Below are 18,168 nucleotides of genomic sequence, written 5' to 3'. Positions count from 1 at the left end.
AGCCTTCACAGTTCTTGATGTAGGGTGACAAAAGGCACTGTAGCTTCCTCCTTGCGTTCTCTCTCCTGGATCACTCACTCTGAGAGAAGTTAGCTGTTGTGTCAGGAAGACACTTAAGGAACCTATGGAGGGGCCCATATGGTGAGCTGAGGCTTCCTGCCAACAGGCACAAGTGAGCCAGCTGGGAAATGGATCCTCCGGCCGCAGTGAAGCCATCAAGTAGGTGACTGCAGGTCCTGACCACATCCTGAGTCCAATGACATGAGAGACCCCGAGCCACAACCATCTGGCTAAGCTACTCTAAAATTACTGACCCACAGAAACTAAGAAAATACTTGCTACTTTAAGCCACTAAGCTTTGGGATACCTTATACACTGTAATAGATAACTAACAGAATATTCAGTCTGAGGATCTGGTTTCTAACACCAGTAAACTGAAGCAAAATTCTTGTTAAGAAACGCCAAAACAGGAGTCCCATGAGATCCTTATATTACAAGTTTCCTAGATAAAGCTGACAAGAAATTGGAGTGGTATAAACTAAATTTTGGGATTTTGAACAAAATTATCTGAAGGGATGCCACTCTGGTCCAACAGCTACATTATAATATTTATGCATTTATAACAACATTTTAAAATATTGAAACTAGGCTGATGGCTTTAATTTGAACAAGATTCTTGACTGAACCTAATAAATTATCATATCTTTCCCTTTTAGACCTGGTTCTTAGATCTTTTGTGTTGACCAAGAAGATAACTTTTAGGTACCTAACTAAAAACCACCAGTACACGAGAAAGGTCCACACCTAAAAAAGACCCATCTCTTTGAACACCTAAACAAGATCTTTGAAGTTGTTAAAATGTTTATTGAAAGGTACTAACTTGTTTGGATTTAAACCTCAAATAGGTCAAATCCTTTCTCAATATAAATGCTACCAAAGTTTGTCAATACACACATGCACAAGTATATAAATATATATATGCAGTATATAAACATATAACTGTGTATATATATATATATATATGTTTATATATATACAAACAAATAAAACATTTACATCCTAGGGCGAGTGTAGGGAGCCATGATCTGCTTTCAGGATGCAATCAGAAGTTATTTCAACTAACCTCTTTAAAACTATCTGCAGCATCTGTGTAGAAGTTCCAGGACTCTGAATACTACTAGCATTAGATACCATGAAGATTTCAATAGCTAAAAGCATTTCAATCTCAGACAAATAGGAAGGAATCAGTAGAAGTTTTCGGTATAAATTTCCCTCCAATGGTGGGTAGCAACCCAATGAAAGAGCACCTGAAAGTCAAGTACAGATCAAACTTTACTAAAACCCCAGTAGGTGAAAACCAAGACTTCCAAAATATCCACAGGTGATAATTACTTTTGTTTCAGGATAATTCTTCACATTAGAAGCAGATTTATTGCATAAGTTATATGGTAGTAAGCTTATCCTAGTACAATTGAGATCATTCTTTGTAAGAAGGTTTTGAAACATTAAACATGAAGTGAGAAATTAAAAAAAAAACAACCCTGAAAAAGAAATTTTGAGCCTCATTGTAGCAAATGTCCATTTATTTTAAGCCACAGTCAACACAACATAATTTCAGAATAACTAAAAAACCAAAATAGCTACTTGGGTTTTGTTTTAATGGGATCTGGGTCTAATAGTAATTACATATAGTTATTATATATATAATTATATATATATAATATTATATATTATATATATTATATATAATTATATATATAACTACCTATCTTGAATTATGAATCCAAAATATAGAAAGAAAATAGAAATTATACTTTGAAGATTTTACTTTCTATCACATAGCTTTATAGTATTTTTGAGTGTACTTATTTATAGTGCTATTAAAGTTTGTGCAATAAATATTTGCTGTTCCCACAAATGTCTGGCATTGTGCTAAGCACTAGATATAAAAATGAGTAAGATACATTTCCATCATGTAGGTGCTCAGTGTGTTGTTCTCCAATTCATGTTCTAAAAATTTTGCTTTTCCAAAGAACAGATTCAACTTTTAAACTGTTTAGGTGCTTATTACAAGTGATATACAGGGAAATCCCCTATACATCAGTCCAGGACATCCAAATTGTATATAGGCAATATTATATTGTTGTCTTTTACTGAAACCAATTTAAATCTGTGTGTAAAATTTGTTTAAAATGTTTTATTAAGTTAAATTTCTTCAATAAATCTTTCTGATATGGATGATGATGACTAATCTTTGAGGACCTACTATATGCCAGGTACCTGTGCTAAACACATAGGTTTTATCTAATTTTAACCTGACAGTTTACTACCTTTGAAATTAGGTACAACAACTCCCATATTATAGATGGGGAGCTTTGGGTAAGCACCCTGGCTTTCTGACTCCAGATTTTGGAATCTTAACCACTAGGAAGTCCCACCTTCCTAGATCACTGCCAGGATCAACAAACTATTGACTCGTTAATATTCCTAAATATTGGTAGGTATAATTTACATGCATACCTGTTCTACTTCTGAGCAGAAGAGGAAAACAAAAGCCAACAAACTAAGTAGAAATTTACTAATATTATTTTTTCCCCTAAAATCAAACATGAAAAGAAAAATACTCCTATTTGGTTTTAGCTGTGAAAGTAAGGAAAACATATACTAATAACATCCTCCCTTCCCGACTTTTCAGTTCTGACAGAAAAGCCGTATTTTTAGGACTAGGTAGCACAACAGGAGCATCAGGAAGGCAATTTTGCTGTCCCTGACAATTTCCTTCTGATTAGTTAGGGAACACAAGCAAAGCCATCAAGAAAGTAAAAGATAACTCCTGGACTAGAAAAAAAATTAAATTCATATATCTGACATGGGACTTGTATGTAGAGTGCATGTATACATATATGAATATTATGTATTTATATGTACCCCCACACATACTTAACACACTCAACAAGAAAAAACAAGAAAAACGCCTCAATTTTAAAAAGTACAAAGAAAAAAATGGGCAAAGGATTGAATAGACATTTCTCTACAAAGATATACAAATGGCTAATAAGCATGTGAAAAGATGCTCAACATCATTAGTCATTAGGAAGATGCAAATCAAAACCTCAGTGAAGTATCACTTTATATCCACCAGGAAGGCTAAAATAAAAAACTCAGTGAGGATGTGAAGAAACTAGAAAAATTCCATACATGGCTGGTGGGAATATAAATGTAAAACAGCTTCTTTGGAAAACAGTTTGGCAGTTCCTCAAAATGCTAGACATAGATTTACCACACGAGCCATAAATTCTGCTCCAAAGAGAAATGAAAACCATACATCCACACAAAAACTTGCATGTGAATGTTCTGAGCAGTGTTACTTACAATAGTCAGAAAGTGCAAACAAAGCAAATGTCCATTAATTGATGGATGGACAAACAAATTCCGTACAATAGAATATTATTCAGTAATTAGAAAGGAAAGAAATAATGATATAGGCTACAACATGGACAAAGCTTGAAAACATTGTTAAGTATAAGAAGCCGGTCACAAAAAACTACAAATTAAATGATTCCATTTATGTGAAATGCCCAGAATAGGCAAATCCATAGAGACAGATTAACTGTTGCCTAGGACTGGGTCGAGTGGGAAACATACATGGAATGGGGAGTGAATATAAATGTGTTCAGGGTTTCTTTTTCCAGAGGTGTTGAAGATGTTCTAAAATTAGATTGTGGTGCACAACTCTGTGGATAAAATAAAAATAAATGCACTGTAGGGACTTCCCTCGTGGTCCAGTGGTTAAGAATCCACCTGTCAATGCAGGGGACACGGGTTTGAGCCCTGGTCCAGGAAGATCCCACATGCCGCGGAGCAACTAAGCCCGTGTGTCACAACTACTGAGCCTGCGCTCTGGAGTCCATGAGCTGCAAAAACTGAGCCCGTGTGCCACAACTACTGAAGCCTGCGTGTCTAGAGCCTGTGCTCCGCAATGAAAAGCCACCACAATGAGAAGCCCACGCACCTCAACCAAGAGTAGCCCCCAGTCGCTGCAACTAGAGAAAGCCCGCGTGCAGCAATGAAGACACAGCACAACCAAAAATAAACAAACAAATAAAAATGCACTGTACACTTCACATGTGTGTAAATTTTATGGTATGTGAAATTATCTCAATAAAGCTGTAAAAAATATTAAAGAAAAAAGCAAAACAAAGGCACTGGCACTACAGCCTTAACAGTGCCTTGATGAAAAATTAACTGTAAGCTCAAACAAATACGTACTACTAGATGTGATTATAAGGCACTGAAAGGCTTTCCTAGCATGTGTTAATCTGTGTGTGAAGATAGATCCAAAGAGAGTTCCACTGATATGTTAAATGTCAACACTGTCAGGAAATGAGATGTTCTGAAGACTGATCAGTGACTGTAAATTACTCACTTCATTTTGTAACTCAGGTACATTAAAAACAAAACAAAAATACTCTTTACCCTATAACCTCACTTGCATAAGTCCTGGAGGTTTCACTACATATGAAATTAAGCATAGATGTGTTAAGCTAATAAGAAAGGTACTGAATTGTACTCAGGCATTAAATGCTTTAACACATCGCTTAAAAAAGTCTTTAAAAAAAAAAAAAAAAAAAGTCTTTAAAAAAAAAAAAAAAAGTCTTTAAAGCTAAATTATTACCAGGGTTTAAATAATCTGGGGGAAAGGGGAGTGACTCAATGCATATGGGGTTTCTTTTCGGCCTGATGAAAATGTTCTAAAATTGATTGTGGTGATGGTGGCACAACTCTGTAAATACACTAAAACCATTGAACTGTACATGTTTAAATGGGTGAACTGTGTGGCATTTAAAGTATATCTCAATGAAGCTGTCAACTGAAAATTTTTTTAATGATTAAGTTTAGCTGTTTTAATACAAAATTTTATTTTCAACTAAAAAACAGAAAGATTCATAGAAATCTCATTTATATGTTTCCAAGTTAACACGTTATTCCTGTGGCATATAAATGCCTTCTGATGGCATTTTTCCCAAATTGCACAATTATTTGAAAAAAATACCTCATTAACATCAATTCTAAAAACTACAATCAAGAAGTTATAGCAAATAGTACATATATACTTTGTGGTGTGATTTCTAGCAGTCTGCAGGGAAATAGTATAAGAAGTTGAAACATAACCACAAAATTGAAATTAGGTGTTATGAACAAATAATTCCACCTTGCCTCTAAATTTCTGATCATCCTTTTATAAAAATTCTGCTTTCAAAACGTTTTATTGTAACCTACAATAAGAAATACATTTTACATAATGCCCTAGCACACATATAAGAATACATGTAACTGAAATGAAAATTTGATCAAATAAAATGTAATCTTACTACTTGTAATGCACACTAATAGTTTCTTTCCCATTTCACTGGGGTAAAAAAGTTACCACTTGCTGAACTGATCACAGCTGGGAACATGAAAACACTTCCAAGTTCAGAGAGGTTTTTATTGGTGTAGGATGGCTGGTATGTTTGACACATTTGGCACAGTGGTGACACAGAGTAGGTACTCAAATGTTTGTCATATAGTTGATAGTGGTAGAAATGGAAATTTAAGACAAATTATTGCATGAAGGCAGAAAAGAATTCCTTTCTAGATCTAGATTCTACACAGAACTGTTTCCTAATTAAAATACTTGCAAGGAGATTGGGACTAGGGAAAGTATTCGTTTTCTAGGCTTACTTGTTAGAGAGGAACAGTTGTAAACATTACTAGCAGCCATGTGAAAAACTGTTATATATCATGTTGCATTGTAATGACACCCTCTGTACTTCCTATGTGCCTGTTATAACATATTCTAACCAAAAAGATCAGGGATATACCAGGGATAAATATGTATTCCTTAAGCTTCATTCTACCAATTGGTTTACTCCTATATATTTATAAAATATGCCAAACTGGTTCAAATTCTGTCATTTATTTCCTTTTCATATCCTCCCGTGGACATGCCAATATAGAAAGAAATAAAAATATAGCACTTAGAAATGAGAAATAACAGGTTTCAAAAGAGCACAAATCTATGTAGACCACTATTTTTCAATGTGTATCAACTGCTCTTTTTACATATTTAATGCCCCACCATGAATATTATACATAGATTTCAGGTTAGAAAATCAAATTCAAAACCAATATATCAAAATTTAAAATTCTAAAATGTAACTTACTTTTGTAGTGTGCTCTGGCTTTGAGCCATAAACAACTTCTTCCTAAAGAAGTAATTAATCTTCTAAGAAAGGAAAGATCCATAGGGATGCTCTTTGAAATCATGAATTCTGCTACAGAGGATGATATACCAAGACTGTTGCTTTCTATACAGGCATCTAGAAGTTTATTAAAAAGAAGGCTATACTGTGAGACCTCCACAGTTTCTGAAAAGAAAAAAAATCATTGATATAGTGAAACTGATCTATCTTCTCTCAAACTTCTCTCTTACTCCTTTCCCCCTCTGCTCTCCTTGGCCCCTTCCTACCTGCTGTAAGAGTCAGAGTCACCAAAATGCAATCATCTTACATACTAAGTCAACAAACAAACAAAAAATTCAACAAAAGCAAAACAGTTCATTCACTTTGTAATGGAGAATGTGAAAGGAATATGATTTCAGAGGCTACATTAACACCTCTGTCCATGGTCCTCACATGTGACTGCATCTGCACGTTTCTGTTTGCATTCTATCTACAGTGCAGAACTCGGACTTGTTTTTCCCATGACTAAAAAATAAAAAATAAATCATCCACTCATAAATATTCACTCTCAAATTAAAAACAAAAAACAAAACCTCCTTTCTTGGGTATGTCTGTCTACTCCTTTCTGCTTTTCACTTCGAAGAAAGTGAAGTCACCTTGGATACTTCCAACTCTTTTATCCCCTATATTCAGTCAGGTGGGTCTATGACCTAGACTCTAGGTCTTTATCACTTTAGGATTTTTTAGTGGTCTAGGCGTTATCAGGAAATTTATCTCCTAACCTTTAGTCTCTTTCTAAACATTACCACCAGAGGAACTTTCCTAAAACACCAACTCCATTATGTCACGCCCTGGCGCCAAAGCTCTAGTGACCCCTTACTACACATAGAGAAGAAATTCCTTTAGCCTGCCATTCAGGGTCTTCCAAAATCTGGCACGACTATCTGTTTGATATCACTATTATACTCTGTTTCATTATCACGGTAATTGTATATCAAAAGCCAGTTCTACAGCAGCCATTGTACCAGGGATACCACGATAAAGAAAACAATTGCCTTTAAGGAGCTTACTATCTAGAGGGATAATCAGATAAGAATGTTAATGACAATACAGTGTCTCAGTGGAATACATGGGAAAATGGAGAGTGATACAGCACTGAGGGGAGGCCTCAAGTTAATGTTTTCATTAAACATTAACCCACCACTCTGAACCCATTGCTCAGCTAATTCCTGACCCAAAGCTTTTGCTGTTTCCCTTCACACGGACTCTCTCTTGCTACCGACATGTGACTTGCAAGCATTCAAGAGCACTGCCTGCCATTGCCCACACTGGCATTCTCTTTCTTTGAACCCATCATCTACTTAATTTCCTCCATTTATTCCATGTTTTCCTATGTTCCAAGGTAATGGAAACTATGTTCTATGTTTGTTAAGTGATAAAAGAAAAGGTATTCTTTATTATGCCAATGCAAAAAATTATTTTAAGGTTCAGTATAAAGCTTGCTGGGGGCACTTAACATTGATTGCTGATGACTTGACAGAGGTTAGAAAAGGAATGATGAAATGCTCCTTGTAGGAACTGCTGACAAAAGATAAGCATCTCTGGGTTTTTTTCTTTCTTTTTTTTTTAAACCATCAGGAAAGCATATTCCATTTGCAGAGAACACAGTTTACAAAAAAGATCATTAAAAATATATGCTGGAATATAAAATTCAACCAAAACAGGTGGAGAACTGTTTCTTATTAAATACCAGATAGGCCAGAGATAATTAAGCTAGACTTTTTAAAAAACATACCTTGAGAATTTTGAAAACCTGGTAGATTTTGCAGAACTTCAAATGTCTGTTTGTAAAGACTCTTCGCTAAAATTTCATGTGCAATTGTACAGAGCAGATTATGCCGATTGAGCACATCCAGTCTATCACAAGGCCACAGTGGTGTATTGATGACCCACTCTGACTCTTACAAAAAGAAAAAGTACAAGTACTTTACACCATGAAAATTACATTTAACAGTATAATCACAACAAATGTTTTTAAGTATCTTTTGGAGAAAGTGGAAAAACAAATATGTGTACTCAGAAAGATAACCATAGCTCAAATTTATTAGAAACAACTTATATAGTGATGATCATCATCCTCAGAAGATGCAACTAATGACCATTTTGTTATTTTTACCTTTTTACTAATTCTTCATTTTTCTAAATGTACCAATCAGTTGTTGATTCTGAAGTTAATGATTATATTTATATGACAAAATGTTCAGATTATAATGACTATACATTATAAGGTAAAATATTGTTTGTATAGACAAATTAAACAATTTTACAGTAAAGAATACATAATTTAATTAGTTTTGGTATTCTTGGGGAGCAGCTTTCCCCCACAATATCTGCCTATTTAAAAATTTTTAAATAAAATACTTGCTATGTACAGAGGAATATCTAACATATGGAAGTTACAAAAGCATAATAATAAAAAGAATCCTTAGGTACCCATCATACAGCTTAAAGAAATGAGAATATTACCTATAATGCTGAAGTTCCTTAATTTCTGCCCTGATTTTCACATTGAGAAAAACAATGGGAGACTGTAGTATAGAACATGGAGGTGTTAACATGTTAGAAATGTCAGCATTTTACCATTTACCTAATTCCCTCAATCATTATACACATAATGAGACACATAATGAAACGCTGTCATGTAACATTCAAATCACATTCCTGTGTTCTTTTTCAACTGGAGTAAGAGCAGGAGTCAATCCTTTTCTTTTGTGGCCTTCCCAGCACAGTAAATACAGGAAGTATTAAAGAAAGATTTGATAATTCAAGCATACAATGCCAAAATAAAGTCTTAAGTATCGAGTAGAAAACTTTAAAGCAGGAGCTTGTTTTTAAATTACTAGAGCTCACTTGACTGGTTGACTTGATTTATACTACCTACGAGGCAGTGTTTTACAAATATTAGTGCTTTAAAATTATTAACTCATTTAGACAGATACCTTCATTAATTTACTCCTAAATTGATTAAATCAATAAGGAAGAGAAATACTAATATTAAAAAACAGACCAAGAATGTAAACTGGTAATTCACAAAAGAATAAGTACAAATAGAAATAAAAAGAAAAATAGTTAAATTTTCTAGTAAGCAATTAAATTCATAACAAACCAGTGAATGTCACTTTTATCCTGTCAAACTAACAAAGAGATAGGAAAAATAATAATGAATTTGGCAAGGGTGTTTCATAATATGCATCTTGAAATGCTGGCAAGATGACTATAATTAGTACAACACTTCTAAAGGTGAAGAGTACTTCTGTATTCTATTCACAGAGGTAACACCTGGGACGGAATGTTCGGAATAGCCAGATTAGGATTTGCATAAACTGAAGTGCGCCAGTCTGTCTGGTAACTAAAAAACATAAAATTGGGCACTAACATCTGGACTGTTTATGTGCACCTGTGATCCCTAACAGGACAATGACTGTATAGACAATACCTATGCAATTGTTCTCTTAAGGATTTTCTCACAAAGGGAGGCTTTCTAATAAACTCAAAATAACTTGCTGCAAATCTGAATGGCAACAAGGGCAAATTTGCCAACATTTATCAAAAAGCTTTAAAGTGCCCTTACCTTTACCCAGCAATTCCATCAGAATTTATCCTAAGGGCATAATTAAGATTTAGCGGGGATGTTTAGCAGGGATTTTGTTTATCATAGAAATTTAAAAACCAGCTAGTTCAAGAAAAGTGGACTCATGGACATATCTATTTATCTGCGTTTATCTGTATTTGTTTATAAGATGGAAAACTATGCAGCCCATTAAGAGATGTTGTAGAGGAATATTCCCTTTCGCAGAAAGATGTCCACAGAAAGACTGTTGCCTGATGAAAATGAAAGGTACTAAAGTGTCTGTATAGTAACCCTATAGTGTTATTTATAACACTGGGTGGGTGGCTGAATAAGGATTTTCTGTCATTAGTTTTGCTTATCCACCCCTTCTTATTTCTCTATTTCTCTATAGAAATTTCTCTATATTTCATTATAGAGAAATAAGAAGGGGTGGATAAGCAAAACATATTATTAAATCGTAATAACTATGTATTACTTATAAAAAAGCAATAAAAGTTATTTTAAAATTCAGGAGCAGTTTCTCAATAAATAGCATATATAAATTTTTTTTTTTTTTTTTATGAAATTTGTATTCTAGAATGTTAAGACATTTATTTTCAGCCTCCAAACCTTAATTATAAAATTATAGTTTTCAGGTTTTTTTGTTTGTTTTTTAATGCTGGTAAGGGTATAAGGCAAGGTAGGCATTTGTTGTTCATTTGCCAGGACACAAGGTACCAATGCTGAAAAAGAGTTTAAAATGTGAAAGTGAAAATGTTTAAGGCCCAAACAATAGAGCAGGGGTCCCCAACCCATGGGCTGCAGACCGGTACTGGGCCTCACAGCAGGAGGTGAGCGGCCGGCAGGCAAGCGAGCAAAGCTTCATCTGCCGCTCGCCATCATTGGCATTACCATGCCCCCACCCGACCCCAACCCCCCACCGTGGAAAAATTGTCTTCCATGAAATCGGTCCCTGGTGCCAAAAAGGTTGGGGACTGCTGCATATTGGCTGCCACCCATTAAATAAAAATGTATAAAATATTCTATATTTCTCAAATATGAGTAAGTGTATGTAAACCCCTTCTTTAAAAAGTTTAGTAGGTAATAAATGCACGTTTTTAAAAGGAAAAAATATGTAACAAGTAAATATGCCTCTCACCCCTGTCCTCCAAGCAGTCAATTCTTCTTCCCAGAAGCACCCACTATTACTAGTTTCTTGTGCATCCTTCTGCAAGTATTTCAAGGGTATAAAGCAAGTATGTATGTATCCATTTCATTTTTTTACGGAAGTGGTAGCATACTGTGTACACCGTTCAGCACATTCCTTTTGTCACTTGGTAGTAAATCCTGGAGATCATTCCAATGAGTATTTGCAGCTCTACGTCATTCTATTCCATCATATGGCTGTCACACAGTTTCACTAACTGGTACACCCTTAAAAGACACTTAAGTTATCTGGAATTCTTTGTTATCATTGTTGATGGTTTAAAAAAGAGATTCCATATAACTTACAGTGCATACCCCTGTATACAGATATAAATGTGTTTGTAGGACAAATTCCTAGAAATGGAGTTAATAAAGTAAAGGAAATATGCATTACTAAATTTTGACAGACATTTTGTCAAAAAGCCCCTAAAGACAATATATGTGAAGGCTCATTTCTCTATACCCACACGAAAAGCATATCACAAAACTTTAATCTTTGCTGGTCTGACAGGTGTTTAGGATTTTAATGTTTATTTTTCTTAATACCAGTGAGTATTACTCTCACTTATTAAAAGTGAGATCAAGCCATTTGTATTTCCTTTCTTGAGAGTGGCCTGTTCACTGCAGAACCCTTTGAAGAACAAAAAAATTCTGGGGACAACTTAACATACTTCTGTGGGCCCTTTTTTTTCAAAGAAATAAAATTTTACTTATGAAAAATGACTTTCAATTGGAATGGTCACTGCAAAAGAAAATCCTGTGTTTATAACTGATAGAATTTAAAAAGATAATCTCAAAATTGAAACAACAAAATTGTAAAAATTTTAAATCTCCATAGACCACTCCACACCCCTCCCACAGGCCCTCCCCCCAGTCTCTAGTTTAAGAAAGACTGGTTTTGCCAGAAACTTTCAGGCAGAAGATCATCCATGCCCATTTTTACCAACTATTTTACCCTTTCCATTTCTTGCCACATTTTTTCTTTCTCACAGAGCTTGTGAGCTCTGGCTTGCATTTTGCTACTTCCTATTTTTATAAACATTCTATTTTGTATTTGTATATTTGTATTTTGTGTGGTATCTTTCTATTTTGATTAATCTTCCTGTCCTAGGAAACCTTACTGGTTACATTTGTTAAGTTGAAGAAAACCTTTTCCAACAAGCTTTTCATCACGAAGTCTAATCACAACCTCTATATTCCATAAGCCCTCAGCACTGAACAAATACGATGTTTTATGTATATATGAATATGTATGCATGCTAGTTTTGTATATTAGTGTAAAAGTTTTCTATTTTATTTACTTGTGCGTTTATTCCATCTTCCACCTAAACTGAGATTCTCGAAGTTTCTTCATTCTTATCTATCCCATTTTATCAAATAAAATCTGCTTGATGGTCCAAGTAGCCAAGGCTACATTAGATGCTGTGCTACTACTGTGCTCTCTAAATTTTATTTACCTCATGCCAAACTAACCTTAGTTGCTTCTGCTGGCTTAATTTCATCGTAATTTCTGTTAGATGATTTGACTTACTAGGGGAAATAATCTTTATTGTCTTGGTTTGGAGCCATGGTTGTTGGCACATGCAAAGACAGAGTTATGCAGACTGCAATCAGGATTTCCCTGTCTCAGAAGCTGAAGCTTGGGCTCTGAAGTTGGACTGTGTGGGATTAAATCCGGCCTCCACTCCTTACTTGTTACGGCATTTTGGGCAAGCTGCTTACTGTCTCTGACAACATTTTCTTATCAATAATATGGGGATTGTAATAATTCCAAACTCATAGGGTTTCTATGAAGATTAATTGGGATAATCAGGTAAAGCATCTATATAGTGCTTAGGCCAAAGTAAGAACTAACTTTTCAGCAAAGGTTCACACAGTTTCTTCTTTAAAGCTAGGTTAACATTCTCCTTTCATTTTATATAACAACCTTTCCTACTCACATGATCACTAGGGGTTTAGACTAAATTATCACCCACAATTCAATATCAACTTGCGGTAACTACAAAACCAAGAATTTATAACAAGCTTAACAAATTATTTCATGCTGGCATATATCAGAACTTACCCCTTAGTACCCAAATGGCACCATCTAGGCTTCCACTTTTTAGAAAAATTTCTGCTGCAATATTCACAATTTGACATCTCGGTGCTAACTTTGAGGGCCCTGTAAGTCCTTTCAAACTTGTAAAATGTATTTTTAATTCATATAGTTTATCTAAGACCTTCCTTCCCTAGAGTTAAAAAAAAAAAAGACAAAAAAATCCATCGAGTATCAATCATTAAGAGTATTATAGTGGTACAAAGTCACTGATAATTATATAGAAGCTAATTAATTATGCGATTTGAATAATTATAGACCGATGATTGTCAGTCTGCTCCAAGACTCTCTCTTTAAGCCCTCTCCTGCTCAGCCACAAAGATGGAAAGGGAAGGGGAGCAAGAAGGGCTTTGTCTCATTAACCACGCCTACCACTGGGCCCCCTTTCATCACTTCTCTTTTCATCTGTTTTATTCACTGTGCCTCCTCTAAAGATTTCATTTGGCAAAAGGATTTCATGCCTTAACGTGGAAAGCTACCCATGATATGTTTTTGCTCTTCTTCTGTTGATCACCCTGAGATCCAGGAGGGAAAAGAAGATTATTTCATATGAAATTTAGATAAAGAATGATAGTGAAAGAAAAAGGGGGGGATAAAATTGTTGTCTGAAAATTGTTTTATTGAGTCAATAGGCTAATTATTTCACATTGTCTACATAAAGGCTGTCTCTAGGGTGGACATCAGAAATTGGACATGTGTTATTATTTTATACCAGGGTCAGCAAAATTTTTCCATTAAAAGCCAGACAGTAAATGCTTTAGGCTTTGCAGGTGACATTTGGTCAGCTGCATATTCTTTTTGGTTGTTTTTAAATGTCTAAATCTTTAAAAATGTAAAAAACATTCTTAGCTCATGAGCTGTATAAAAATAGGCTGTGGGCCAGATCTGGCTTTTGGTTTTCAGACTATTGTTTCATATTACATTACATGCTATTTTGAGTCAGATGCATATTATGACGTCAAAGTACTTTCAATCTGATTGTATAAATGAGTGCATTTTTCAAGGGATACCTTAAGTTTAATTTCAGTGGTTTTACTTTTATGTTCAAAATGGAATGTTTCATTAAAAAATTCATGCTAAGTAAGATAATAAAATACTCATTCTAAATAAGATAGTTAACATTTAAAATTAAATACAGGCATTGGGACTTCCCTGGCTGTACAGTGGTTAAGATTCCGTGCTTCCACTGCAGGGGGCACGGTTCAATCCATGGTCTGGGAACTAAGATCCCACATGCTGTGCAGCACGGCCAGGTAAAAAAAAAAGAAAAGAAAAGAAAAGGGCAAAAATTCACCAACCATTTATGTCCTAAATAAAAATAACCAAATAGAGGGGACTTCCCTGGTGGTCCAGTGGTTAAGGACTTCGCCTTCCAATGCAGGGGGTGTGGGTTTGATTCCTGGTTGGGGAGCTAAGACCCCACATGTCTCACGGCCAAAATAAACCAAAATAAAACAGAAGGAATATTGTAACGAATTCAATAAAGACTTTAAAAATGTTCCATATCAAAAATAAATCTTTAAAAAGAAACCAGGGCTTCCCTGGTGGCGCAGTGGTTGAGAATCCGCCTGCCAGCGCAGGGGACACGGGTTCGTGCCCCGGTCCGGGAAGATCCCACATGTCGCGGAGCGGCTGGGCCCGTGAGCCATGGCCACTGAGCCTGTGCGTCTGGAGCCTGTGCTCCGCAACGGGAAAGGCCACAACAGTGAGAGGCCCGCATACCACACACACACACACAAATAATAAAAAAATAAAAAATAAAAAGAAACCAAATAAAATTAAAACATACTCTAAAATTTCAGCAAAATCAGTCTGAGTTTTAAAAAAGGGTCTTCTAACTAGGTAGTCCTCAAATTCTCAAGCATTAAATACCCAAGAAATTAATGCTATGATACACTTTAAGCTAGAATGTGACAGCGGAGCCAAGGTACATTTTGCCCATCGCAGGCCTACCACACAATAAGTGCTAAACCGCTTAGAAGATGTTGGAGACTGGAGACCTTCTGTACAATGATTATTTAAAAATTATTTTCTTTTAAAAAAAATTCATGAATTTTTTATGTGAACCTCAGTGACCATGTCCTTAAATATTATTTCAATTGTGAAATAACCTCTTTATAAAAGAAGGAAGGAATAAAAGATACATTTTAATAGTTGATTGAATAGTAACCCCACTCTCAACTATCTTACTCTCCATCCCTCAGCACTTCGCTCCCTATTTTGGATTTTTCTGTCCTTTACTTTACTTAACTTTATTGAATCTATAACTCCACCACCACCTCAGGGAAATCTAAACAATGATAGTACAATATGGTCTAGAATTACCACTCCACTTCTATGGTGAGCTAAGCCTCAAAGGTAGACATGAAGATATATGGTATACAGTATTCCAGGGGCATCCTAAGAAGTGATTTTAAAAGAGTTCTGTTAATTGTTAGTATCTCAGGTTCATCTTAAGAGAGAGCTTCCAAAATTATAATACTACCAATACTCAGGAGCTGGCAAAATAAATTCTGAATTGAAAGGTGCTTCAAATAAATATGATATTTAGCACAGCTTCCTAAGTGTTCCTTATACTGAGATTCTTCATAGTAGTCATAGAAATTCTTCTTATGCCACCTCCTTTCCATATTTGCCTAATATACCACCTAACAATTCACTTATTGTGTAAGTTTCAATTTGCCACCCATGATTATTAGCAAATTTTTAGCAAATTAGCAAATTATTAGCAAATTTTCAAGGTTAACCTACATTCTGCTCAAAAATTTTAAACTAACACTATATACCAAGCCAAAATAAAAGTACCTTGGACCACTGCAACAGCTTGTGGTAGAAGTACATAGCACTGATTCCGATTCTTCCCAGCAAAGTTTTATCTACTTCACTGTTTAGTGGATCTTTGCTAACTGAAACACAAAGTAGGTATATGGAAGAAAGTGAAACAGTCACTTAGAATGATGGAAAAGGCAAATTTAATATGGAATTAGTGATATTACCTCAAAGACCAGGTATCGGCAAACTACAGCCCATGGGCCAAATCTGGCCTGCGGCCTGTTTTTGTACAGCCTGTGAGCTTCTAAGAATGGTTTTTATTTTTAAAGGGTTGTTTGAAAAGAAAACCGTGTGACACAGATTATATGCCGTGTGTGCAAGGCCTAAAATCTGGTCCTTTGCAGTGTTTGCCGACCCTGACAGAGAATATAGCAGTGAAGAGCTGATGTAAAAAGAAAGATCTCAAAAATATACGAATTTTGTTGACGTGGCAATAGTGAAGATAGTAAAAACTTAATGATTCAAAAATTCAGATGCTCCACTATAATTTCTTAGCAATAGTTTTACCAATCTGAATGAAAAGAAAAATAAGAACATGAAACATCTGATATTCTATTGACCTTTTATCATTATAATCTAATTTAACAATAAATAGATGGAAAAATTTATAAAAAGAAGGAAAAGTATCTAAAAACTGCAGTGTTAACTTACCCCCAACATGGAGACTATTAAGAGCTTTATATGTTATGAACATTGTACCAATCAATCCATCAATCAATAATAAAGAACACTGTATCACCCTAACACACAATACTCAGACAAAAACAGTGACATTTACCTGTTTCAGCGAATTCACAAAATGGAACACCTGGTCTCTCTTCTTTACAGTCTTTTGTTAGTGTTTCAGCAATACAAGCACAAAATCTCTGGAAATCTGCAAATTTTTCACAGCCCAGTTTTATGTTAATGTATAAATTTCCCAATTTGGTCCAGTCACCTTTTTCTTTATAATGCTATGAGAATTATTAAAAACAAAACAAAAAATGCAAGTTGTCATTTATGCAAACGTATTATGGGGTAGGCACATGCAGGCATTAGTTATACAGAAATTAATAAGACAATCTCTGCAAACCTTATAAACTTACTGACAAGTGTTACAACAGCAGTAACATGTTACTGTACAATTTGCTTTTCTGTCCATAGCAATGCCTCTATAAGTTCCAGATGTTAACATACACTTGTTATAATTATCTAGATCCTAATGTACTTAATGATGTCACCCCCAAACCTGAACTACACAGTGGAGATAGATTTAAGGAAAAGAGATGATTAGCAGCATGATTTGAGCTACTTCCAGAGCAACACACTATTTTATTACTTTTAGAGATTGTATTTTACAGTTAGTTGGCCATTTATGATTTGCAGCCCACACATAATTTTGGGCATTACATTTCTTCTACAAAAGGTGCTACAAAGTAAATTTCAGTAAACTTACTATCTTCCTATTATTTTCAATTCTAAACTAAGAAAGTTTCCCATGCCAACAAAAAATTGTTTCAAGGATATAAATTCTAACTTAGATTAGATCAACAATTACTAGAAAGAGTACAAATATGATCTTAAATTTAAAAGTACAGTCATCCTGAAAGTCCTCTATTTCTTATTCAGACTTTAAATGCTTGGAGAGTGTACAATGACCTTGCCTTTACCCTGTCATGTCACATACTGCAGCCACCTATGGATCTCGACAAGAAAGCCAAGTCATTTGTGCACTGAGGGAATCTGCCTAGTGACAAGAATTAAAGGCTAAGCTATAGATTATTATAGCTTAACATAAGTTAATTTTAAACTGACCTATTTCTAGAATTATTTTTAGAACAGTTCACAACTCTAGAAATTATGTTTGCATTTCAAAGTATTAACTTGCAAAAAATTAAACTTCTTTTCCTTCTTTTCTCTGTGTAACAGCCGCATTGTAAAACTTTTCTAAAACTGGGTCACTATCCAAAGTTTCTTGGTTGTTATTGGTTTTCAGAGATCCCAGAAATTTATTTAAGAGATAAGCAACATACCTCTATTTCATTCAAGGCTGACTCTAAATCACACTTCCAGTTCTTTATAAACTGCCTCATCTGTAACCTTTAACAATAAAAAAGGGTTAATGTTTATCACCCCAAAAGTCAATACTGCTCCTAATTCATTTGTTCTATAATTTATACCTAAGAGACTGGAGAAAGAGAGAGTAATATACCATAAAA

General features: G+C 34.8%; 1 protein-coding gene across 1 annotated transcript in view; it reads right to left on the bottom strand.

Moving 5' to 3' along the window:
• The window catches only part of TOPAZ1 (testis and ovary specific TOPAZ 1), a 69,009-nt gene that overhangs the window by 2,742 nt on the left and 48,099 nt on the right, over nt 1-18,168 (bottom strand). Inside the window, 7 exon segments of the mRNA XM_059077245.2 lie at nt 1,124-1,307; nt 6,207-6,410; nt 8,020-8,184; nt 13,106-13,271; nt 15,944-16,044; nt 16,749-16,923; nt 17,983-18,049. Of these exon segments, the coding sequence (XP_058933228.1) occupies nt 1,124-1,307; nt 6,207-6,410; nt 8,020-8,184; nt 13,106-13,271; nt 15,944-16,044; nt 16,749-16,923; nt 17,983-18,049 (1,062 nt within the window).

The sequence above is a fragment of the Kogia breviceps genome, chromosome 10, assembly GCF_026419965.1.
Source record: "Kogia breviceps isolate mKogBre1 chromosome 10, mKogBre1 haplotype 1, whole genome shotgun sequence".
Taxonomy (NCBI): domain Eukaryota; kingdom Metazoa; phylum Chordata; class Mammalia; order Artiodactyla; family Physeteridae; genus Kogia; species Kogia breviceps.
This window is presented reverse-complemented; position numbering and strand designations above follow the sequence as displayed.